At 39.2% G+C, this 26,710-nt stretch overlaps 1 protein-coding gene across 3 annotated transcripts; it reads left to right on the top strand.

Annotated features, from left to right (window-relative positions):
• LOC121881542 (NACHT, LRR and PYD domains-containing protein 3-like) lies at window positions 1–26,710 on the top strand. Of its 3 annotated transcripts, XM_042389390.1 has the most exons (18): window positions 1–83; window positions 5,899–6,003; window positions 6,507–6,599; window positions 7,814–7,927; window positions 9,708–9,821; window positions 11,166–11,279; window positions 11,517–11,630; window positions 11,868–11,981; window positions 12,219–12,332; window positions 12,590–12,653; window positions 12,817–13,045; window positions 15,008–16,811; window positions 17,672–17,845; window positions 20,956–21,129; window positions 21,432–21,605; window positions 23,221–23,394; window positions 25,754–25,800; window positions 26,020–26,710. In XM_042389390.1, the coding sequence occupies exons 3-18, from the start codon at window positions 6,517–6,519 to the stop codon at window positions 26,538–26,540; spliced, it is 4,128 nt and encodes a 1,375-aa protein (XP_042245324.1). In that variant the 5' UTR covers window positions 1–83; window positions 5,899–6,003; window positions 6,507–6,516; the 3' UTR covers window positions 26,541–26,710. The 3 variants fall into 3 exon arrangements, with proteins under 3 accessions (XP_042245324.1, XP_042245325.1, XP_042245326.1); XM_042389391.1 differs by lacking the exon at window positions 11,166–11,279; XM_042389392.1 differs by lacking the exons at window positions 11,166–11,279; window positions 11,517–11,630; window positions 11,868–11,981.

Raw genomic sequence — 26,710 nt, 5'->3', positions numbered from 1 at the left:
GTAGCCTAAAGTCTCCCGAGTTTCTCATCACTTCCTGATAAGCGCTTGACTGGATTCCCACAGGATTGTCTTCCACCTCAAAGGTGTTTTACACTTTGACAAGTCATTTGAAACGCATCCTCAGTGTATCATTATCATTTTCAACGTCTCAACATGTTAGTGGATGTCCTGTGTTAGTTTTAATAGCCTAACCTGTGTTCGTGTTCAAAGGGTGTTGTAGATTTTTCCAACTGCCCTCCACGTGAACGCGCACTCACTTCAAGCTACGAGCCACTCGCGATGTCTGCGCGCTACACATCTGTTTAAATATGTTTACCTAAAGCAGTCTTATTATCTTCAGTTTACTGCAGGATGAATGAATAATGGAAGAATAGTAAATCGGGAGGGAGATATTTTATGAGAGATTTCGTTTCACTAAACGAAATTCAAGTCCCCTCTTAGGCAATATTGAACAATTCAAATTGCGACACAAATAAAATCTCTTTGCTGACATATCTGAATCCTATTTGTCACTAGTGGCAACAGGGGAGAGACTGAGGGGGAGTCATATTTTGTTGTGTTAGTTTTTACACTTAACAAAATCTGAACTTGGGAAAGACAAACCAACAAGATAACGTTGGTTTACAGACAAACAGCCGATAGATGGAGAATAATGTGATAAAAATATTAATCGGCATTTAATCAGCAACTGATGATTATTTATATGGAGGATTTTAACGGCCGAAACGAAATATATAAATAACTAAATAATTATATAATTTAGCGCTTAAATAAATAAATAAATAAATAATTATGTAATTTAATGCCTAATTGTCACTATAAATAAATCACAAATTAAATGAGACATTAAATATATAAATGTTACATATATTTTTGTATTTATTTATTCATTTATATATTCGTATTATTATTATTATTATTATTGATTGTTATTAATAATTAAGTGAATAAAATGTGAAAATAGGTCCCTGAGAAAAGCAGCAAAGAAGTTGTAACCTACAAATATACTACCAGCTAATCACTTAATTCTGTAATTTTCAATATTTCATCCACAGATTAATTTATAAAGTGTCTGACTTAATGCAGATGTGACTTCAACAGCATGTATCCTAGGTAACAAAGTTTCCAACTTTCATCTAGCTCCTAGCAACACGAAACCGCTTGTGACAGCGCGTGTAGCCTAACGTCAGTCAAGTACAGTAAGAGAGGAAGTTTTCATGAATCTGATAGGGTGGGCAAGCTGTCAGTCTGAATTTTAGGGGGGCACAAAAGCCCAATTGGACAGGCATTGCCCCCAGTACCCACCCATGCTGTCGGCTATGAAATATACACCCATTCTGAATTTGATGCCTGTAACACGTTCCAAAAAAGTTGGGACAGGGGCCTGTTTACCACTGTGTTACATCACATTTTCTTTTAACAACACTCAGTAAATGTTGGGGAACTGAGAACACTAATTATTGAAGTTTTTGAAAGTGACATTTTTTCCCATTCTTGCTTGATATGTGACTTCAGTTGCTCAGCAGTCCAGGTTTTCTTTGTATTTTGCGCTTCATAATGTGCCACACATTTTCAATGGGAGACAGGTCTGGACTGCAGGCAGGCCAGTCTAGTACCCACACTCTTTTACTACGAAGCCACACTGTTGTAACACACGAAGAATGCAGGTGCCTTCACAGATGTGCAAGTTACCTATGCCATGAGCACTATCACACCTCCATATCATCACAGATGCTGGCTTTTGAACTTTGCTCTGATAACAATCTGGATGGTCTTTTTCTTCTTTAGCCCGGAGGACACGACGTCCATGATTTCCAAAAACAATTTGAAATGTTGTCTTGTCAGACCACAGCACACTTTTTCACTTTGCATCAGTCCATCTCAGATGAGCTATACGGCTTTTGCTTTGCATGGTAGAGTCTCAGCTTGCATCTGTAGATGCAGCGACGAACTGTGTTAACTGACAACGGTTTTCCAAAGTGTTCCCGAGCCCGATAGTAATATCCATTACAGAATGATTTCAGGCTTTAATGCAGTGCCGCCTGAGGGATCGAAGGTAACGGGCATTCAGTGTTGGTTTTCGTCCTTGCCCCTTATGTGCAGAGATTTCTCCATATTCTCTGAATCTTTTAATGATATTATGGACTGTAGATGGTGAAATCCCAACATTCCTTGCAATTGTGCACTGACAAATGTTGTTCTTAAACCGTTGGACTATTTGCCCACACAGTTTTTCAAAAAGTGATGAACCTCACCCCATCCTTGCTTGTGAAAGACTGAGCCTTTCAGGGATGCTCCTTTTATACCCAATCATGATACCTGTTACCAATTAACCTGTTTACCTGTGGAATCTTCCAAACAGAGGGGTGTACAATGAAGCGAGATTAGTGGGTTATCGAGGTATGTGGAGCCTAAAGCCAGGGTTCTCAATGTCTCTTTTAACCTGGCTAGATCACCATGGTAACTTATGCTGCCAACTTAACCTGGTCCGGAGCAGGTTATGTTACGAGTTTCGGTTTAAACTGGCTATAAAAAGTGCTAATTTGCTGTACGTTCCATTTAACACTGCTGATACTGCAGCTATTAGAACACCAATTAGAAAATTGATTGTTCTTTCATCATACTTACCATTGTTTTATATGTCATATTGTAAATTTGTAATGGTGCAATAGGTTAGGGATACTTGTGGGATGGGATTTGGTCAAAATACATCAAGCTGTATTTAAAAAAAACTAATAAAAACTAAAAAGTAATGAAAATAATACTTTGAACAAAAGAAAAATCAACAACTGATTAGTCTCTTGGTATTTATCACAGACAATATTCAATCTATAAAATTAATCTCACTTTGATTTGGCCAAAAACTTTCCACTTATCCTTCATTATGGGACAGAGTCAGACCTAAATGCACCTCTTGAGGATAATATTTAAATCTGCTGCATCAAGTTTAAGAGCTCTGAATGTGGGAGGTATTGAGTGGCAAAATAAATATATTAACTTACGAATTTATACTATCAGCAATTTTATGCCAGCATTCCTCTCTCGCCTCATTTGCAGCTGTGGTGTATTTTCATTAAGTGTCATTGGTGTGCTTAAAGACAATATTAAGCTATGCAGATTGATTTCATAAATTTTATAAGCAATAAATGCTAGTGTGTTAGAATCTTATTGATGATGTATTTGTAATCTCATGAATCACATTTAATCATGATATACGTATAGAAGCACGGTAAAAGAATCATAATCATACACTGGAGAAATTTGAGTGTGTTTGTATTACATGTCACTTTGCTTGGGTCTGCATTAAAGTCTTCACCTTTTTTAAAAATACACTCTGGAGAAGATCAAGAAATAAGGGTGTAAAGTGACTAGAATAACTTGTAAAAAAATAAAGGCCAGAAGACAACTTGGCAATAATGGTGTAAAATGATCCCTTAAATAAAAAAATGGACATAACCAGATAGAATTGAATATGCCAGTACATATCCACAACAGCTCAAAACCTGTCTTGAAGAGATTTGACCAACAACGAGTGACGAAGATAAAATATAATGGCGTAATTGGCCAAAGATAAAGAGGATGGACAATAGGTGTGACCTATGCCAACCCAAGGGTATAAAAACTACACCCTGAAGGAGAAAACCTTCAGAGCGACCTGGTTCATCTTGTATGCGCTAATTTGCTCTCCTTTATTGCCGGCATTAAAGAACACTTTGCTGCTTGGACCTCTGACTCCTGATTTTTTTATCATCAAAAAGCAGTTATTGATCTGGTGTTTTCTTCAACTGTCATCCATCAATTTGACACTACACAGCAACAATGTTGCCTTTTGCTGTGATAATGTATTTATATTCTTCATAGTTCTCCATTATAATGACCTGCTCCTCCTGATTGAAGTAGGAGGAAGTAGGAAGTAGTGATGCACCAAATGCCCCTTTTTACAGGAAAGTGCACAGACCCTGAAGCAGAAAGCCTGGGTTAATAGAAGAAAGTTGATAACCACTGCCGTGATACCACTTATCTCTGAGTGCGAGTTTAGGGTTTGTCAAGCCAGCTCACTCAGAGAAAGCCTGGGTATGTTGAGATTGATTCAGAGTACATCCCTCAGGTGTTTTTGAGCATTCTACAACTTTCCCAGTCTTTTGTTGCCCCTGTCCCAACTTTTTTGAAAGGTGTTGTTGACATGAAATTCAGAATAAACATATATTTACAAAAATCTATAAGGTTGATAAGGTAAAACATTAAATATATGGCCTTTGTACTGTTTTCAATTGAATATATGTCAAAAAAAGCAAATTATCACATTCTATTTTATTTATGTTTTACACAACGTCCCAACTTTTTTGGAATCTGGAATTGTATGTATGACGTCATGAAACTTGTTCAAACACTGAAGTAGGTTCCTTACTGGCAGAACATGTATGGTTTTTATGCTTGTTACTTGTAGGTGAGGCTGGTTTACAGTTGATATCCAGCAGACAGTCTTTATGAACAAATCCAAGTAAATATGGCAGGTGAGCAAAACATCAGCAACAGGAGATCAGTGAGGAGCAGTAAAGGCCACAGGAGAACAAACCTTTTTCTTAGGAGACATTTTGGCTAATCTGTGTGTGTAACTTGGCAACATCCCATTCAGGTGTTCCAGTGCCAAGGCCTTATTAATGTACTTGCTGACAATTCAGATTGAAAACAGCACAGCATAAAAAAATGCAATGGCCTGCATTCCTGTGGATGTGTTTCAACATGTACTGCTTTTATCTTGAAATATTTGTACTTGTACTTTGAAATATTCTTTCAATCAGTCATTCAACCTTTATCTGTACAGGGTGGTCCAATGAGAGCAGAATCACTCTGCACTTGTATGGGTCGTCCTGTTTGCACAGGACAATGAAACCAAAAGTGTCACAAAGAAATAAACAAATATTTAGACAACCATTAAAGTTTAAAAATGCAAATTATAGATGGGCATACAGTGGTAAAAGGATAAGAACACGAATTAATCAGTAGTAAAGGCATTTGAATGCAACAATAGAGGATAAAAAACCAAGTTAACTGGAAGATTTATACTTTCTCAAAAGCACTGAATCTTTTAGGGTTTTTAAAATAACTTCAACTTTGTGTCTTTTACTTTGTGTCAGTCTCTCTGACTGCACCAGCAAATCAATTGAGCAAAAGTGACATTGTCATGGGAGGTTAGGTTTGTCGTGTTTCATTCAGTTGTGCCACATCTGCGCTTGTAGTTAGCTAGCTAGCTAGCTGGCAAGCTAGCTAGCTAACTACCTTATGGATGAGCCAGGAGGGGAAATGAGGGGAAATGAGTGAGAGAGCGAAGAGGAAAGGACAGGAGAAAACCTGTGGCGCAGTAGAGAGTAAAAAGCAGACGTTAAGAGAAGAAGAGAGGAGAAAAATGGAGAAAAAAACCCATACAAGTGCAGAGTGATTCTGCTCTCATTGGACCACCCTGTATAGATAAAGGTTGAATGACTGATTGAAAGAATATTTCAAAGTACAAGTACATATATTTCAAGATAAAAGCAGTACATGTTGAAACACATCCACAGGAATACAGACCATTGCGAGGAGCCGAGAGGAGTGGAGAATCGGTGAGAAGAGGACAGAAATGGAAATGGAAGTCAGGATTTAAGGAGTGAGGAAGAGAGAAGAAAGGGAGAAGTGAAATAGAAAGTGAGGAAAAGAATGAGGGAGAGAATAAGAAATGAGATGTGAAAACTTGAAAAAAATGTGTTTAGAAGAAAGGAGTGATGAACAAAGGAGTAAAGGAGAGCAGAGGTGCCAGTAGCAGATGTAAGAGAATAAGATATGCATTCAATCTTTTTTGCATCTTAAGTTAATGATCAGAAATCTTAATACTTTTTTGTTTTGTATTTCTTCTTTCAGTGGATGACATTAAATCAGTGCAGTTGAGAAAGTGAGAGAAGTTAAGAAGAAAAGAGGAGGAAAGGAGAGCAGAGTGACCAGGAAGATCAGATAAAGGACCATAAGGTAATAATATATGTCCATGTTGTTTATCATACTTTGCTATTCCCTAAAGAAATATAATATAATTTGAGTAAATGTTCTTCTGTTGGCCTAATATTCAATTCAGAGTATTGAAGACCACATTTACTTGGCAATGTTGGGGATCCTTGCATTTAGAGCAGTCCAGATTATTATGGGATGGATACAAATGTAGCAGATTTGAATTTCTAGAATTTAACTGAACTGCAGGAGGTAAAATATATGGGCTGTTTTTTCTAAAAGGGTTTTAAAAGGTGGGCAGCCAACACTCTTGTACAAGAGTGAAGTTTAGATGGTGGAGCATGCATATATAAATAATGTCACCATAGTTCAGTGCAGATAAGATTGTTTGTTTTACATGTTCAAACAAATCTGTATCATCAAAACTCTTCAAAATGATCTGACTATACTGAACTGGAGTGGTTCAAATTTCTACCTACAGAAGACATGAACAGCTCTCTCGCCATGTTGAATGTGTCTGTTTACAGGTGTACAGCGATGAAGAGTCAGGGTGAGGAGACAGAGGAAGATGCCCTTCCTTCTGAAAAAACTCTGCATGACAGCCAGACTAAAGCTCAGAGGTGAGATGGGGATCTCTGTTTCTGACTGTTCCCCATATCAGAGCTTAGCAGTGAAATCACTTTACCATACATATTCATATAACTCATTGTGTGTTGTGTTTAAGTCCATCTGAAATTGAGTTTCATATTTTCTGTCTACTAAAGCATACATATCTGCTCTGTAAATCACTTGTCGTGTGTTCTCCTCAAAGACAAAAGTCAGAAACCAAAAGGGAGAAATGTATAATTGCAGAAGTGCCATATTTTTTTGGTTTCATGATGGCATAAAAGGAGCATTTCTCATGTTCCCCCATATACCTTTTCTCTTCTTTTTAATAATAAAAGTTATTACTAACTAAAAAAAAATACCAATTCATTATTTTTGAATGCAGCAGCAAAGATCAGTCTTTCTTCTACACAGTATGCCCATGAAGAGTGACTGGTCAATATGCATCCAAGAATTATGTAAAAACAAGCATTCTTTAGAGACAGAGTAACTGAACATTATGTTATTTTTATAATGTTCGCATTGATCAGACATTTAATGAACACATTTCCCTTAAAGAGCAGACATTTAGTGCACACTGATGGAAGACTGAAACTACTGATGTTGTGCTGCAGTGTAGACAACAAACTACTGTTCCTCAGTGCATTTACTCGGGTTATGAAAGCATGTTTTCATAATTCAGTATGCCATTAACAGAGGAAAATTACAAAAAGAAAAAATCTCTAGTGGCATCTAGTCGATAGCATGTAGTTTTGGTTTTGTTTGTCCAGGTTGAGATTTTTGCCACCACTCCATTCATGGAGGTGAACGAAATTTTCTTTGTCATGTAAAGTAGAGCTGGGCGATATGGCCTTTTTTTTTTTTTTTTTTCAAGCTTGGGGTCAATTCATGATTTTAATTGATTTTTGTATTCCTGCAAAATTCCGGTTTGAAACATTATGTTTTCTTAAGACATATGAGAAGGAATAATAAAAGACCTGCACCACCTGTGGGGCTATCATCATTACACATAAAATACAGGTTATCCCACATGGCTATTGACTGTCAGCACCAGATGCTTCAAACACAGCATGGGCATCCAGTTTGATTATCAGTTTCAGCATTGACAGAGCAGAAAGGACTACACTGATCGATCCGCTCTATTTGGGTTTTTATCTGATCTTGAGTGTGAACTTCAATCTTAGCATCTACCATATGCGGTGTAAGTGATTTCCTGTGTTTCTTTTAGGAAAAAGTTGAAAAGAGAAGCCTCTCCTGTACCCAGCTATGTGTCCATGAAGAGTGATCAGTCAATTGATATCCCTTTGGTATTCAAAGATCGAAGCTTTTCTGATGATCAGAGGTGAGGATTAACATTGATTATGTAAGCAAAATGGTTTGTTTCCTTTCAGTAGATTCACTGGGTACAATACAGGATATCATGCCCCCTGAGTTGTATCCTCTGCAATGAGGGAATTTTGTATTAAACAGACTGTAACTTTAGATGATACCAACCTGATTTAAGTAACTCAGACTGCTGAGGCCTGTTACAGTGTAGTTTCGCTCCCAGAGAATAGGTTCAAGGTCAGTGTGGAGAGGAGGAATTGTTACAGCGATCCAGACCCATTTCCATGAAAAAACTGGCACATCCTGGTGGTGAAATCTGATAAATAGCCTCAAGTGATGTCACTTTAGTCAGCGTCATTTCAGGGCTGAAGACAACAATTTTGAAAAAGAAAAATTTGGGGGTGTGGAGTTAGAAAGAAGTGAGGTTACCAGACCTCTGTAGCCCGCTCCTCATCTCTCATGGAGGCCAACAGCTCCAGGCTACATTAGCCGCTACTAGCATGACCATGGATGTATTATAAGAGCTGGATACCGGACTAAAAATTGTGCCCATTCAGTCCTAAAAGATTTGCTCATATGCCAAAAGAGGTTTCTAGCTTCTGGGTTTGCTTCCACGTTGTGTGGCCCACTGAGTATGCACAATAGTGATTCCCCCGCTGGTCCTGCCCACGAGTTCCCGCTCGGCCCATAGACTGTGGTGATACATTGTGGTGACGTCACAGATTTTTAAATCGCTTTTCTCGGCTCGAGGAAAGTGTTGTGGCAGAAAGAGATGGATCATAGAGGAATCAGATGGTCGAGACACAGGTGTCAGATGGGGGATCTCTTTATTCACAGCGGCCCTACTACCAACGTAGTCAGAGATATCTTCCAACGTTACAGAACGTGACATGCCTTTTTATACTGAAGACAGGCTGTGTGTGTGTATCTGTGGACAGGTTTCATCTTGTTTACCAGACTCTAGCTATCCCAAAGGGGGAACTTTTCTCAATTTCACTTATCTTAAACTTTGACCAAATGTGAGTAGGTGTCTCTGCACTATGGGGACATTTCTTAATTTTGTCTCTGCACTCTGTGTGTGTGTGTGGAGTACTTTGCCCCTTTCTCAATATTCCAGATGTCTCCTGTTTGTTTGGTGGGCTGACACGTTTGGCATCAGTACAAGTCATGATGACCTGGGTCGTAGTGACCTGGCTCTGAATTGCCTGCTCATTCCCCTACAACAGTTTTACAAAAATAAAACGTACATGGATCAAAAGTTCATAAAGGAAAGATTCATAATTGACCTTGTTTGAAGTTCAAGGTGTCCTGTCAACGGTTTTACAGACGTCTCTTTTACAATGGTGGTCTATGGGGAAAATGCTTTTTGGGCCGCAGGTGGATTTTTCATTGCAATACCGCTAGTGACCACCAGCAAAAATTGGCTGCAAGGCTGAGTGGCGGCGCCCTATCCAGCCCTATCCAGCCATACATCCATGAGCATAACACATTGAAATCTTGTCCAGAACTGTCAGCGAGCGGTCAAGTTGCATTCTGGGTAATGTAGGCAACAGATTTACACAAGGAAAAAGAATCTCTGGAATGAAATAGATAAAATCTCTGGTGCATTGATCTTGATCCTTTTTTAAGAAAAAAAAAACTTCCTTCATGAGTCCAACAGTGTTTTAGGAGTGTAATGCTAAATTTGTGAAGCACTGTTTTAACAGTGTTGATCCACTATCAGTAGATCTTGAGTTTGAACTTCAATCTCAGCACCTACATTGTGCAGTTTAAATGATTTCCTATGTTTCTTTCAGGAAAAAGTTGAAAAGAGAAGCCTCTCCTGTACCCAGCTTGGTGTCCATGAAGAGTGACAGGTCAAGGGGTCACCCCCTTAATTTTAGAGAGAGACACTCCTCACATAAAAAGAAGTAAGCTTTTACTAACATAAAATCTTACTGCATTCATGCTTTGAGTGATACTTGTCTAGGGAAGGTTTTTTTTCAGCACATGTTTTTATTTTCCAAAATGTTCTTCACACACATGCAGTCACACACACAATCTGAAATGAAAACAAAATGATGAACATATAAAAGCAAATATGAAAAACAAGTGTTATAAAATTAGCATCAATCTCAGCATCTACCATGTGCAGTGCAAGTGATTTCCTGTGTTTCTTTCAGGAAAAAGTTGAAAAGAGAAGCTTCTCCTGTACTCAGCTTAGTGTCCATGAAGAGTGATCAGTCAAAGGATTACCCTTTGGCATTCAAAGATAGAAGCTTTTCTGTTGATCAGAGGTGAGGATTAATATTGATTATGAAAGAAAAATGGGTTGTTTCCTTTCAGTGGATCACTGGGTACAATATTGGATATCATGCTCACCGAGTTGCATCCTCTGCAATGAGGGAATTTTGTATTAAACAGACTGTAACTTTAGATGATACCAACCTGATTTAAGTAACTCAGACTGCTGAAGCCTCATTTTAGCCTCAGCTGAACTCTGGAGTGCATATTTTCACAGAATAAGGGCTGTGGATTTGGTCCCCCATTTCTTACAGTGTAGTCTTGTTCCCAGAGAACAGCTTCAAGGCCAGTGTGGAGAGGAGGAATTGTTACAGCGATCCAGACTCATTTCCATGTACATACTGGCACATCAGTATTGTATTGATACAGACTTGAAAAAAATAGTACCTATATTTAAAGTGTTTTTCCTGGTGTTTCACATACTGTACATGTGGAAAAAGTAGTATAAAGTCTATTGTGTCTCCAAAGGGAGCTGTGTGAACTCTGATAAATAGCCTCAAGTGATGTCACTTTAGTCAGCGTCATTTCGGGCTGAAGACTACAATTTTGAAAATGAAAAAATGTGAGGGTGTGGAGTTAGAAAGAAGTGAGGTTACCAGACCTCTGTAGCCCATTCCTCATCCTTGCTGGAGGCTAACAGCTCCAGGCTGTATTAGCCGCTACTAGCATAACACACTGGAATCTTGGCCAGAACTGTCAGCGGTCAAGTTGCATCCTGGTTAATGTAGGCAACAGGTTTACACAAGGAAGAAAAATGTCTGGAATAAAAAAAGACGAAATCTCTGGTGCATTGATTTTGATCCTTTTAAAAAAACTTCCTTCATGAGTCCAACAGTGTTTTAGGAGTGTAATGCTAAATTTGTGAAGCACTGTTTTAACATTGTTGATCCACTATCAGTAGATCTTGAGTGTGAACTTCAATCTCAGCACCTACATTGTGCAGTTTAAATGATTTCCTGTGTTTCTTTCAGGAAAAAGTTGACAAGAGAAGCTTCTCCTGTACCCAGCTTGGTGTCCATGAAGAGTGACAGGTCAAAGGGTCACCCCCTTAATTTTAAAGAACGACACTCCTCACATAAAAAGAAGTAAGCTTTTACTAACATAAAATCTTACTGCATTCATGCATTAAGTGATACTGGTCTAGAGAAGGTTTTTTTTAGCACACATTTTTATTTTCCAAAATGTTCTTCACACACACAATCTGAAATGAAAACAAAATGATGAACATATAAAAGCACATATGAAAAAGAAGTGTAATAAAATTAGCATCAATCTCAGCATCTACCATGTGCAGTGCAAGTGATTTCCTGTGTTTCTTTCAGGAAAAAGTTGACAAGAGAAGCTTCTCCTGTACCCAGCTTGGTGTCCATGAAGAGTGATCAGTCAAAGGGTCGTCTCATTAATTTTAGAGAGAGACACTCCTCACATAAAAAGAAGTAAGGTTTTACTAACATAATATCTTACTGCACTCATTCTTTAAATGATACTTGTCTAGAGAATGTTTTTTTCAGCACACATTTTTATTCTCCAAAAAGTTCTTCATACACACAATCTGAAATGAAAACAAAATGATGAACATATAAAAGCAAATATGTAAAGAAAGTGTTATAAAATTAGCATCAATCTCAGCATCTACTATGTGCAGTGTAAGTGATTTCCTGTGTTTCTTTCAGGAAAAAGTTGACAAGAGAAGCTTCTCCTGTACCCAGCTTGGTGTCCATGAAGAGTGATCAGTCAAAGGGTCGTCTCATTAATTTTAGAGAGAGACACTCCTCACATAAAAAGAAGTAAGGTTTTACTAACATAATATCTTACTGCACTCATTCTTTAAATGATACTTGTCTAGAGAATGTTTTTTTCAGCACACATTTTTATTCTCCAAAAAGTTCTTCATACACACAATCTGAAATGAAAACAAAATGATGAACATATAAAAGCAAATATGTAAAGAAAGTGTTATAAAATTAGCATCAATCTCAGCATCTACCATGTGCAGTGTAAGTGATTTCCTGTGTTTCTTTCAGGAAAAAGTTGACAAGAGAAGCCTCTCCTGTACCCAGCTGTGTGTCCATGAAAACTGATCAGTCAAAGGATATCCTTATGGCATTCAAAGAAGGAAGCTTTTCTGATGATCAGAGGTGAGGATTAATATTGATTATGAAAGCAATATGGTTTGTTTCCTTTCAGTAGATCACTGGATACAATATTGGATATCATGCTCACTGAGTTGCATCCTCTCAAATGAGGGAATTTTGTATTAAACAGACTGTAACTTTAGATGATACCAACCTGATTTAAGTAACTCAGACTGCTGAAGCCTCATTTTAGCATGTATTAAATGCATGTATTTGTGTGTAAGTCAAGACATAATAGGATCTAATAAATTCCTTCACAGAACTGAAGTTCCCCATTGTCAGTCTGCTCTGCTGGATCAAATAGACCTGGACTCTGTATTTATGGTTTGTAAACGTGCAACAATACTTTTTTCTTGTGTGTGTAAAAAATTTGATTACATTAATAGTAGTACTGAACATTTCAGACCAGTAGGTCTTTAATCTGTGCAAGATGGAATTTTTCTTTGAGTTTAGTATTATATTGAATTCATGGGTTACTGTGTTCCAGCTGCTTGAGGAGAGCATTGTCACTTTTGTGAAGAATGAGCTGAAGATGTTCCGGTTAGCTCTGACTCCAGATTATGCAGAATCTTCAGAGATGCAGAGCAAGGATGAGGAAGTAATGGACATTGAAGATGAAGAGCAGAGGAGGAGCAGCACAGAGTCATTTCTGAAGATCACACTGCACTTCTTGAAGAGACTGAAGCAGGAGGAGATGGCTGACATTCTGCAGAGCAGTAAGAGGATTTTAATACTTTTAACATGAAGGAAAGAGGAAATAGGATATGACTGAATTTCTAAACTGTTATAAATGTGGACACTGGTTAAGGAAGTCCTGAACATGGGTTAAACTGTACAGGTCCAAATCGCTCAGGGTTCAAATCACTTCATACCAGAGCTGCATACCAATTCCTTACATTTTCAAAAATGATAATAAACCGCATAAATATAACCCATGAATAGATAATAAACTTACAAGTTATATTTGACTTGTCATCAAATATAAGCCATCTCTTCAACTATGGGGGTAATTTCGTGTCTTTAAAGAGCAGTCATAAAATATGTGAGAGCAAACCTTTTGGATTGCAATCAAAAAATATCTAATTGCACTGAAAAAATATTCACTAGCAAACAAAAAATTGTTGTGATATCTGATACATATCATTTGAGACCAAAAGACTATTTGTATTTATTATCTGCTGTTTCCATCCATGGTTGTCTCCAGCAATTTGACTGTCCTGGAAACGTCATGGGCATCCAGCTAAAGTCTTAGCTCCTCACACTGTCACTCCAAGGTTGACTGGCCAATAGAGACACATTACTTACACCACGTACCGCGCAAACATGCCAAACAAAAACTTTTGCACTGAGAGGGAAGCTTGTGGGAGTGCAACCAAACATGTAGGAACTGCAAGCAAATGGAAAAACTAATTGTGATGGTTTTTGGTTTGAAATGAAAATAGTTATGATTTCACTTATTTTTGTATTTGACCTCCAGAACTTTTGTTTGTCTTACTTTCTATTACTTGACTGTTTTGGTTTCAATTGATTTGTACCAGATCTCAAAACTGCTTTGCAATGCTAAAGGTTTGCTTGCTAAAACAAAATGTTAGGCTTCAGTGTATACAGTTGCATATAAAGTTTACTTGATGGGAACTGTACAGGATCACCTTATGATCTTTGTGATTCTTTTTTCTGTTTAACGTAAAAACAGTCAGGTTATGTGATAATCAGTTATTTCAACGTAGTGATGCTGCGTTGTGTTGAGGATGCACAGATCTGGCTTTTTCTCTCAATTTCTATTAAAATACCTCAACTCAGGATATCTGCTGATACTGAGAACCAATCCAACACCAGGACTCTCTGTGTCACAAATGTAATGTGTGTTATTATACTGTGAGTGAAGATATATAGTGTATCAACTTCAGTTCAATGAAGAGAGCTCAATTGAAAGTGAGTAACAATATTTATTGCGGTAAGACACAAAGAAAGGTTTTGGTGTTAAGACTCCATTGATGTGAAGCATCTTCATAAAGTGTAGGCCCTTATGAAGATAAGAGATAGGACAGGATCCCTGCAGAGTCTAGACACAGGTGGTGGTGGAGTGGAGCCAGCAGGTGGTTGATGGATACTTTTGGACAAGTCTTCCTGATAATCACGGAGGTCATGGTGGTGATAGGAGGAGGTGTGCTGTGTAATATAGGTCTGAAAGACAGAATGGCAGAATTGCAACAATATTTAAAGAATGATATCAAGAGTCTGATTGGCGTGAGGAACGTGGGTAGAAATATCATTGATCAGGTACAGTGACGCAGCAATTGAGAATGAAGGGATTTTGAAAGCATGAGAATACAGAAGTGACAGACAAAATAGAACAGGAGGAAACAGCACCATTCACCCACTAATGAATAAAGACAGAATGTGCAGAATGTGAAGGTAGAAATCTTCCTTATTGAACTTTCACCAAAGCTTCATTTAAATATTTACCTGATCTCATCTACATCTAACCACTCCACCTGTGCATGGATTTGTACCTCATAAACCAAAACTGAACAGCTGAGATTTACATATCTCCTCCACAGTGTTTTTGTTACTAATATTTACTCATAAACTCATATTGATTCTAGAAAACAAAATTCCTCTCTTTGTTTCCTACTAACATCATCATCATTTATCCTGTTTGTTGTTTTGTCAATCAGGAATGCCTGCTGTCATGTGCCAACGTAAACTCAAATCTAATCTGAAGAAGAAGTTTCAGTGTGTGTTTGAGGGGATTGCTAAGGCAGGAAATCCAACTCTTCTAAATCAAATCTACACAGAGCTCTACATCACAAAGGGAGGGACAGGAGAGGTCAATGATGAACATGAGGTCAGACAGATTGAAGCAGTGTCCAGGAAGACAGAAAGACCTGAGTCAACAATCAAATGTCAAGAAATCTTTACCCAGACACCTGAAAGAGATCAACCTGTACGAACCCTTTTGACCAAGGGAGTGGCTGGCATTGGGAAAACAGTCTTAACACAGAAGTTCGCTCTCGACTGGGCTGAAGGCAAAGCTAACCACAAGATACAGTTCACATTTCCATTCACTTTCAGAGAGCTGAATTTGCTGAAAGAGAAAAAGTACAGCTTGGTGGACCTTGTTCATCAATTCTTCAATGAGACCAAAGAAGAAGCTATCTGCAGCTTTAAAGAGTTCCAAGTTGTGTTCATCTTTGACGGTCTGGATGAGTGCCGACTTCCTCTGGACTTCCGCAACAATGAGATCCTTACTGATGTTACAGAGTCCACCTCAGTGGATGTGCTGCTGACAAACCTCATCAGGGGGAAACTGCTTCCCTCTGCTCGCCTCTGGATAACCACACGACCTGCAGCAGCCAATCAGATCCCTCCTAAGTTTGTCGACATGGTGACAGAGGTGAGAGGGTTCAGTGACCCGCAGAAGGAGGAGTACTTCAGGAAGCGATTCAGAGATGAGGAGCAGGCCAGCAGAATCATCTCCCACATCAAGACATCACTAAGCCTCCACATCATGTGCCACATCCCAGTATTCTGCTGGATCACTGCTACAGTTCTGGAGGATGTTTTGAAGAGCAGAGAGGGAGGACAGCTGCCCAAGACCCTGACTGAGATGTACATCCACTTCCTTGTGGTTCAGTCCAAACTGAAGAATGTCAAGTATTATAGAAGAGCTGAGACAGATCCAGTCTGGAACAAAAAGAACAAGAAGATGATCATGTCTCTGGGAAAACTGGCGTTTGAGCAGCTGCAGAAAGGCAACCTGATCTTCTATGAATCAGACCTGACAGAGTGTGGCATCAATATCAGAGCAGCTTCAGTGTACTCAGGAGTTTTCACACAGGTCTTTAAAGAGGAGAGAGGGCTGTACCAGGACAAGGTGTTCTGCTTCATCCATCTGAGCGTTCAGGAGTTTCTGGCTGCTCTTCATGTCCATCTGACATTCATCAACTCTGGAGTCAATCTGTTGTCAGAAGAACAAACCGACTGTCAAAGGTCTAATGCAGTACATGAAAAATCTGACCTAAAATGCCTCCACCAAATTGCAGTGAACAAGGCCTTACAGAGTCCAAATGGACACCTGGACTTGTTCCTCCGCTTCCTTCTGGGTCTGTCACTGCAGACCAATCAGGCACTCCTACAAGGCCTGGTGACAGGATCAGAAGGAGGATCACGGACCAATCAGGAAACAATTGAGTACATCAAGAAGAAGACTGGGGAGGAATCCTCTGCAGAGAGAAAAATCAATCTGTTCTACTGTCTGAATGAGCTGAATGATCACTCACTAGAGCTGGATATCCAGCAGTACTTGAGCTCAGGAAGTCTCACCGCAGAAAAACTCTCTCCTGCTCAGTGGTCAGCTCTAGTCTTCATCATACTGTCATCAGGAAACGATCTGGATGTGTTTGACCTGAAGAAATACTCTGCTTCAGAGCTGGGTCTGCTGAGGCTGCTGCCAGTGGTGAAAGCCTCCACAAAATCTGTGTACGTTTATAGATACTTGGACTAATTGAATATATTTGTTATTTCTATAGTATTTTAGACATAATAATGAAAAAAGCATGGCAGTGATTAGCCATGTCACCTCACAGGAAGAAGGTCCAGAGTTTAAATCTTCCAGGATTTGGCATGTCCTTCCCGTACCTGCATGAGTTTCCTTTAGTGTCTTGTGTCCTCCCATAGTCCACACGTAAGTTAGGTGAATTGGCGAATTTAAATTGCTTGCAGGTCTGAATGGTTGTCTACTGTATGTGTTAAGGTACATTCACATTACGTCTGGAATCAACAGAATTTCCCCGTTCTCGGCCCTATAAAGGTCTTAATGTCATGGTTTAGATGCGGGTAAAAAGTGATCACAAACTGTAAACAGTCTATAAGAGTGACGTTACAGTTAGTAATCTGGTAATGTGATGATTTACTTAAATGGTGAATACACTGGAATAATAATTCAATTTCCAACAGTGCAGCAATGTTTTTATTGGCCAAATTAGCACATCTACCCTGTCAAAGTTGAACAAAGGTGAACTCTGACCTGAAAATCTGCCGGAGCTGGCTGGTGATTGCACTGAAACAGGAAATGTATGCCTATATTTGCACATTGGATGGACTTCAATTGAAGTAAATGGGAAACAATATTTTCAGGATGGAATTGTAATAACCAGACCTTTAGACTTGTGATAAATGGGCGACTTGTTCAAGGCATACCCTGCCTATTGCCCAATGTGTGAAGCAGTCAATCAGTGACTTTTAACAGGTGTTAGAAAGTAGGTTAGAAAATCAATGGATTATTGGATGGATGGGGAAAAAAGAAAAACTAACTGTTTTTTTTTTCCTTTTTTATTCAGAATGAGTAGCTGTAAACTGTCATGGCGAAGTTGTGATGCTCTGGCCTCAGTTCTAACCTCCCAGTCATCTAGTTTGAGAGAGCTGGATCTAGGTTACAACAATCTGCAGGATTCAGGAGTGCAGCAGCTCTCGAAAGCACTGGAGCATGCAGATTGTCGACTGGAAACTCTCAGGTTAGTCTAAGTGACAATTTTTTCTTCATTGATTTAAGATATTTTCTCCATACCAATCATTCAGTACAGCAAATCTGTTTATAATTGGCTCAGTCAAATTGCACTCTCACAGTGGCGGCTTTGCACAGTTGTAACTACAACTACATTCAAATTAATATGTCCCTACCCTGGTAACTAACCAGGTATAAAATTGATATTTACGTTTCACTGAGCACATTTACAGGAAGATGTGATTTTAGACTGAGTTATATTGTCAAGCTCTCATTTCCATGTAAGCTGAAGTTCTTGGTGACATCCTCTGTCAACCTGTCTGTCTGTCATGTCTGTCTAGACACATGATAACGGTGATGGCACTATACCATAAATGTATTATAAGAGCAGGATATCAGACTGAAAATGGCGCCCATTCAGTCTAATAAGAATTGCTTGCCTGGTGCATACACCAAAAATAGTTTCTAGCTTCTGGGTTTGCTTCTGTGTTGTGCAGGCCACTGTATATGCAGAATAGTGTTTCTCCCACTGGCCCCACCCATGAGTTCCCACTTGTTTTTTAACATATTCAGCACAGGCCCCCTTGCTGGGCCTTCCCACACTGGACCAGTCTTTACACCCTCTCAGGCCCTGTTTATACCTAATATTAACATGCGTCTCAGGTGATCCAATCACAAGTGGACAGCTTTAATTACGTCTGTTTACACCTGGCATTAACATGCGTCCTGAGTGACCACTTGTGAGAGAGAGAGAGAGAGAGAGAGAGAGAAAAAAGCTGTGCGGATTTACGCACGAGACACAGCAGCATAACCTCACTGATTATTCAAACCTCCAACACGCCGAAAGCGAAAGGATCGGTCAGGATCTAATGTTAATAATGTTCTGTTTTCTGCTACACATCCAATGGGTCAGCTGTTACATGCTGTTCATACTGTTTGGAGTAAAGCAGTCACCCTCCTGATAAATTCTGAATTCCATTATGTCGAGCAGCACAGCAAAATTAAAAACTGTAGTTAACTTGACAGGACAGAAGAAACTATCCAGCAACGTTTTGCTTCTGATATATTTTTACATACAAGCAAAAAATAAGTTAGTTTCTTTTTGGTTTAATTACTATTCTAATTGTCGATTTGAAGAGGGAAACCAGTTAGGGGAACTGGAAAAACAGGAAAAAATGGGAGGTGGATTACTATTCTGCCCTCGCAGATGCGTCATACTGCATAGGTAGACAGATAGCTAACACAAGACTCAGTAGGCTGTACTTCATGTTGAGTGTGATTTACTGAAGCTTGAGATTGTAAAACTGCAATCACAAACACAAGAATACATAATACGTCACACAGTTGCAATGAAATATGTGCAACAATATTATAACAATTTTCTTCTTCACAAGCTTCCAAATGAGGTAACAGTTAGCCTATACAACTTACACAGACCAACCAACATAAATTTGCATTAATGTGTTAACTTAAAATGTAGCCTATGCTAGAGATTAGTTTAGATTATTAACTCAGCAGCTAGTTAACTCTTCTCATAAACAACAACAAATCCTCTTAACAGTGTTTCTGAAGCACATGACTAAATTACAAAGGTAGGTAACTGTGCTCACAGACAGATCTACTCCAAGGATCAAATGAAAAACTCTTTGGGGCTGCACAGAGCCTGCATGTGTGCTGCTTGGCTGTGCTGTGTAAACTAAAAAACAACATGGAGGATACAGCATCTTTGAAATAACCTTGAAAGCACAGTACCTCAACCTGCCTGAAGGTGTCACTGATTTACAATAAACACGGACTGGTGTCAGAACAATTACATTTTTTAATTCACATGAAAAACAAAATAATTTGTTTATCCTGTTATCAAACAAGTTGAACACAGCTTTGGACCAGGAGGCAGCAATGCAATTCCCTCCCTAGTCTGTCAGAAAATAGACGTCAGTGAGTAGGCGGTCCTTCAATGTGGTCAAGGATGCATTGCGATTACATTACTAAAAGAATGTGGCCACATGTGGCCCAGACCACCTCCCAATGTGGTCTGAGTGATCGGATCTCAATCCATCCTCAATGCGTCTACACCTGTATTTAGAGCTGTCCACTTGTGATCGGATCACCCGAGATGGATGTTAATACCAGGTGTAAACAGTGCCTCAGACACCAATTCAAACTCTGTTTTTCCCCCATCCCCCATTGCTGAGCACCCCTGACCACATCTGCCCAACTGCACTCTCCACAGTGATAACCACACCCCCACCCGCATGACTGTGATGATTGGCCAAGTTAAGAGACAGCTGGAGAGTGTTCACCAAGGCAAGGCTGCAGGCCCTGTTCATATCAGTCCCAGGGTCTTAAAGTCCTGTGCTACCCAGCTGTCTGGTATCCTGCATCACATCTTCAACCTGAGTCTGATGCAGGGAAAGATACTGGTGATAGGAAAACATCTTGTTTAGTACCACTACCTAAGAAAGCCATCCCATCTGGCCTCAACGATTTCAGACTGGTTTCCCGGTGGCATTGTGAGAATCATGTTTGGAGATGTTTGAGTCAGTGAGGAACAGGAGGTCACTGAACAAACTGCTCTCCATCATGAGCAATTCAGCCCACCCCCTCCATGACACCCTACAGAGACTGAGGAGCTCATTTTCCAACAGACTCATTCAGCTCTCCTGTCATAAAGAACTATACAGGATATCATTCTTACTGCTCACTATAACACTGCACATCAGCTCACCTCTGTATGACACACCATTGCATTACACACCATTGCACTACATCTGTAAATATTGTTTTTCATCAGACTTGTATTGTATACAGTATATTTATTATTCATTGCCACTTTGTCTTGTGCATCGTATTACTCTTTTTCTCTACTATTACTATTCTGTTTTTGATTAATATATTGCATGTACTGTGAATATTCAATACCTAGTGTCTTGATATGCAGACCTGCAATTCTGCCTTTTAATTTATTGTCATTTGTTTGTCATTTGTTGTTATATGTTATTGCTATCTATCTATCTGTCGGTCTGTCGTTCTGTCTGTCGTTCTGTCGGTCGGTTTAATCTATCTAATCTGTCTGTCTGTCTAATCTATCTATCTATTCTATATCTATTGCTTCCTCAGATTGACAGGCTGCACACTTTCAGAGGGAAGCTATAAAGCTCTGGCTGCAGTTCTCAGCTCCCAGTCCTCCAGTCTGAGGAAGTTGGATCTGAGTAACAACCACATGCATGATTCTGACGTGAAGCTGCTCTCTGATGGACTGAGAAGTCCACACTGTAAACTGGAGAATCTCAGGTTAGAGCGGTTTATGATGCTTTTGTATAACAGTGTTCTGCAACAATGGTATTGCCTGTTCCCTTCGTGTTTTGTCTTAAATGTTTACATTGATCAAATTACATTGAAGAAAGCCTTCATATTCCAGCTTTTTACAAAATGTCATCTTTATCTATGTGATGCCCTGATAATCTGAAGTTGTATTTCTGTAAGTATCTTTTAGAATCTCTTTGCAGCAGATAAACAGTAGACCCCTCTTTGTCCAGAGAAAGTTACTCTTGAAACCTTAACACCTAAAATACAAAATGTCTCCATCTTATCAGGTTGGATCAGACCTACCTCAGAGGGAACTGTTGTCAAGAGTTCTCATCCATTCTGAGCACTCAGTCTTGTAGTCTGAGGAAACTGGATCTGAGTAATAATGACCTGCAGGATTTAGGAGTAAAACTGCTGTCAGCTGGACTTGAGAGTCCACACTGTAAACTGGAGTCTCTTGGGTAAGCATTCATCAGTGTGTTGGACAGGTAAAAAGATCCTGTTAATTCTCATACAGCTAATGTGGATCTTCAAGTAATGCTGAGTTCACACTGAACGATTGTAGCCCTGATTTTCCACTCGATAACAGTTTTTAGAGATTGTTGGCAAATGCCCCAGATCAGAGGCAAATCGGCGTTCGCTCGGCACTTGATCACTATGTGTGAACAGTTCAAAGACGGGATTTGATGGACTCGCTGATGAATGGCAGATGCTAGAAAGATGTCAAGCAGGATAAATATCTGGACCTGTGGAGGAGTCAAAATGTATTATGAAAGGTGTTGTGACTGGCAGTGAGGATGGCAATGAGCTAAAGCCAATGAGAGTGCAAGACACGGGGTGAGGGGAAATATTTCCTGTGTCACTTCTTGCGTGTTTTCTTGACAAAACGTAGTTTGGAGACCAGACAGATGCGTCAGGGATTCCTCCTGGTGAAAGATCTCATATTGTGACCATCGGCGATCAGTCATGTAGTGTGTAAACCAAATGACTTCAAGATTTACGATTACAAGACAGAACGTTGTGTAGTGTAAACAGCAATCTGATGATTTTGAAAATCATGTAATGTGTGCTTAGCATTAGAGTTTTGAATTATTATTTGTGGATGATATAACATAAAGTTTCATACATATTATGTTTAAATGTTATATGTAATTATAATAACCAGGTTTCCATCCAAATGTAGCACAGATTTCAATGAAATTTGATCTGCAAAAGAAAAAGCAAATTGATCCTTATTGCCATCCACTGCTGTTTTGTAAATATAAAGAGTTGGAATCATAAAGATAAACAGTTGTTGGCACTAATTGAAACCATTAAACCACTGAAGAAGAAGAGAATGCAAGACATAATTGAAACAGTGCGAGTTGCAAAGTGGGAGGGTCCGCTAATTCCGAAAGTGTTTTTTACTCATTCCTCAGTCGATCTCCTTAATGTTACTGAACACAGAAACTTAGGACTCTCTCAGATAACGTAATGGTCATATATGATTTAATTATGACCACCAGTTATAATTATTTCAACTTTGTTTCTGAAAAATCACATTTTGTCCCTGATTTTGGTGGACAGCTATAAATTCTACAAGCCTTGGCTGCAGTTGCTATGGAGAAGAAACCAGTCAGAGGTGTGAATCAGAGTGGTAATGAGTTCAAAATGCTTAGTTGTTGTTGTTGTAAACAACTGGTGACTGGTTCACATCTCTGAAGTGTGAAATTCACTTGTGAATGTATAGAAATGCCTGTTTTATTGACAGTTGACTTAAAATGAACTTTTAAATATGCATTTCATTCGTGACTTTGTCTCAACACATATAGGCTACATGTTGAGAAAGAGAGTGGCAGTCATTTTTCTGTCTGTGCTGTTGAAATTGAAAATACCAGAAAGAAGTTTAAAGATTCTGTCACAAATTGATTCAGGACATCTGAAAGTGGACTAAATAAAAATACAGAATTGATAATTAATTCATCTATTCAAATTGGAGTCTGTCACTGTTTCCCCTAGATTTTAACTGCATTAACTGCAGAATAGTATGCTCAGATTAAGTAAGGTGTGTTTGTATTGTGTGTATGTGTTTTATAGGTTGTCAGGCTGTCTGATCACAGAGGATGGCTGTTCTTCTCTGGTCTCAGCTCTAAACTCCAACCCCTCTCACCTGAGAGAACTGGACCTGAGCTACAATCATCCAGGAGTATCAGGACTGTTGATGCTCACTGCTGGTCAAAAGAATCAACACTGGAGACTGGAAACTCTCAGGTATGTAGAGGCTTGCTGTCAGGTGCAGTCAATTTCTGATAGAGGCATAAGAGCTGCAGTTGCAATCTGTGTGGCTGAATTATACTTCTCTGTCCAAGTGTTTCGTTCCTTGTATAATGGTTCCATGTACATGGCTCTCAAACTGTTGCGATGGTCAGGAAAATTCATTGTCATTGCAACAACAGATAGTATGGAGTAAGTGAATTTGGCAAAGAAAATACTTTAACATACAATTTGAACAGAGTTGCTAAAATGAAAAAATTAGATAAAAATAAGTATTTTTTTATCCTATGACATTGACAGTTCCCCCTATGCCCCAAGGGGCAAGGTTTTTGGTACTGACTAATGATGTCAGTACTGGTAATTTGATCTGTGTGGCATGCAAAGAAATTTCAGTCTGCACTTTTATGGTGTGACTGGAACCTCAGGCTGATGACTACAGGCAAGGTCTTGAAATTAAGTTTCTGAGCATGGTTACTTAATGATACTTTGACGGATAGAGGTGACACATATCATTGGAGAGGTTAGACTGTGTTGTTTCTAACCCTGTGTTTGATGTTGATGTGTTTAGTAGTTCTGTAATTAAGATAAAAAGGAAGAGTTGATGTTGGATGCAAGTTGCGTCTTAATATGGATGTTGTTGTATAGTACCAGTCAAAAGTTTCAACACACCTACTGATTCAACGATTTTTCATTATTTTTACTATTTTCTACATTGTAGAACAATACTGAAGATATCAAAACTATGAAATAACACATATGGAATAAACAAACTAAAATATGTTATATGTCATATTTTAGATTCCTCAAAGAAGCTACTGTTTGCCTTGATGACAGATTTGCACACTATTGGCAATATCTTAACCAGCTTCATTAGGTATTCACCTGGAATGGTTTTCAATTAACAGGTGCACCTTGTCAAAAGTTAATCAGAGGAATCTCTTGTGTTCTTAATGCATCTGAAACCATCTGTTTTGCTGAGGTAGTGTTGTATTCGAATACAGTAGTAATCCATATTATGGCAAGAACCATTCAACTAAGTAAAGAGAAACAAAGGTCCATCATAACTTTAAGACATGAATGTCAATCGATCCAGAAAATTTCCAGGACTGAAAGTTTCTTCTTGCAGTCACAAAAACCATCAAACACTATAATGAAACTGGCTCTCATGAGGAGCGCCTCAGGAAAGGAAGTCCAAGAGTTACCACTGCTGCAGAGGAGAAATTCATTAGAGTTACCAGCCTCAGAAATCACCAATTAACGGCACCTCAGATTAGAGCCCACATTAATGCTTCCCAGAGTTCAAGTAGCAGACACATCTCAACATCAACTGTTCCGATGAGACTGCATGAATCAGGCCTTCGTGGTCCAGTTGCTGCAAAGAAACCACTGCTGAGGGAGACCAATAACGAGGAGAATTGCATGGGCCAAGAAACACCAGTAATGGACATTAGACGAGGGGAAATCTGTTCTTTGTTCTGATGAGTCAAAATTTGAGAGTTTTGGTTCCAAATGCTGTGTCCTTGTGAGATTCAGAGAAGGTGAATAGATGGTATCTGCATGTGTGGTTTCCACCGTGAAGCATGGAGGAGGAGGTGAGATGGTGAATGGAGGCTTTGCTGGTGACACTGTTGGTGATTTATTCAGAATTCAAGGCACACTCAAACAGTATGGCTACCACAACATCCTGCAGTGACACACCATCCCATCTGGTTTGCACTTAGTGGGGCCATCATTTGATTTTTAACTGGACAATGACCCACAACACACCTCCAGGCTGTGTAAGGGCTATCTGGCCAAGGAGAGTGACAGAGTGCTGCATCACATGACCTGGCCTCCACAATCACCTGACCTTAACCCAACTGAGATGATTTGGGATGAGTTGGACTGCAGCGTGAAGGAAAAGCAGCCAACAAGTGCTTAGCATACTGTACTCCTTCAAGAAAACCGTCCCAGGTGACAACCTCATGAAGCTGGTCGATAGAATGCCAACAGTGTGCAAAGCTGTCATTGAAGCTAAAGGCTACTTTGCGGAATCTAAAATATGAAAGATATTTTGGTTTGTTTGTTTTTCTTACTAAATGATTCCATATGTGTTGTTTTATAGTTTTGATGTCTTCAGTATTTTTTTTACAATGCAGAAAATAGTAGAAATAAAGAAAAACCCTTGAAAAAGCAGGTATGTCCAAACTTTTGACTGGTACTGTATGTATGTAATGTAATGTTTCATGCACTGATGTAAGACATCAGTGCATGATAATGCAAATAAAATACCAAATACAGTATACAGTACAAGGTAATAGTATGTGGACAAGCAATTTAAAGACATTACCCCAACGCCTAATCTTTCTCCTTTCAGTGTGGACAATTGTGGAGTCCAATGGCTGAAACCAGGTCTGAGGAAGTGTAAGTGTGTTTTCATTTTTATTTATGAACACAGTATGACACACATTCAACTCTTAAGCAGGAAATTTGATCTCAAATCAGAAATATGTATTGTAAGAATAAACACTGGCATCTCATGTCATCATTAAAATTGAAATTGAAAATAAATGATCAATCTGTTGACAAATAATTTAATGATTTATAAACTGCTGCTCTTCTGTGTACTCATCTCTCCATCAGATGCCTGTGAGCTAACGCCAGACATAAACACATCACACAGAAACCTCTTGCTCTCTGGGGAAAGAATTTTGAAAAAGATTGATGAGGAGCAACCATATGCTGATCACAAGGAGAGATTTGACTGCTGTCAAGTGCTGTGCCAAAAAGGTCTTAGTGGCCGCTGTTACTGGGAGGTCGAGTGGGAAGGACTGGTTGATATTGCAGTGACTTACAAGGGAATCAGAAGGAGAGGAAACAGCGCTGACTGCAGGTTTGGAGGGAATGACAAGTCCTGGAGTCTTTGTTGCTGTGGTGGTGGTTACTCTGTCTGGCACAATAACAGAAAAAATGTCATACACCCATCTCGGTCCTCTGCCTTTGACAGAGTAGCAGTGTACCTGGACTGGCCTGCTGGCACTCTGTCCTTCTATGGTGTCTTCCATGACACACTGATCCACCTCCACACCTTCAGCTGCACATTCACTGAACCCCTTTACCCTGGGTTTGGAGTAGGGTCCTCAGTGTCTCTGTGCCAGCTATAAGAGGGAATGTATGAGGGAATGTGAATGAGAAGAGCTCAGAGACATGAACTCCTGTTACAAAAAACAAGCCCCCCCAAAAGTTCAATGAGTTAAAGTAAAGTTAAAGGGGACCTATTATGCTCATTTCCAGCTCTATATTTTTATAGTGGGATTCCACTAGAGTAGCTTTG

This window comes from Thunnus maccoyii, chromosome 16 (genome assembly GCF_910596095.1).
Source record: "Thunnus maccoyii chromosome 16, fThuMac1.1, whole genome shotgun sequence".
In the NCBI taxonomy this organism is placed as follows: Eukaryota; Metazoa; Chordata; class Actinopteri; order Scombriformes; family Scombridae; genus Thunnus; species Thunnus maccoyii.
The sequence above is the reverse complement of the archived record's forward strand: the minus strand, read 5'-3'. Positions and strand labels throughout refer to the sequence as shown.

Excerpts from the sequence above, each read along its gene's own strand:
- LOC121881542 (XM_042389390.1), top strand. The coding sequence starts at position 6,517 with ATGAAGAGTCAGGGTGAGGAGACAGAGGAAGATGCCCTTCCTTCTGAA. Across the intron at positions 17,846-20,955 it reads TGTCGACTGGAAACTCTCAG|ATTGACAGGCTGCACACTTT; the intron begins GTTAGTCTAAGT and ends TTGCTTCCTCAG. Across the intron at positions 23,395-25,753 it reads TGGAGACTGGAAACTCTCAG|TGTGGACAATTGTGGAGTCC; the intron begins GTATGTAGAGGC and ends TTCTCCTTTCAG.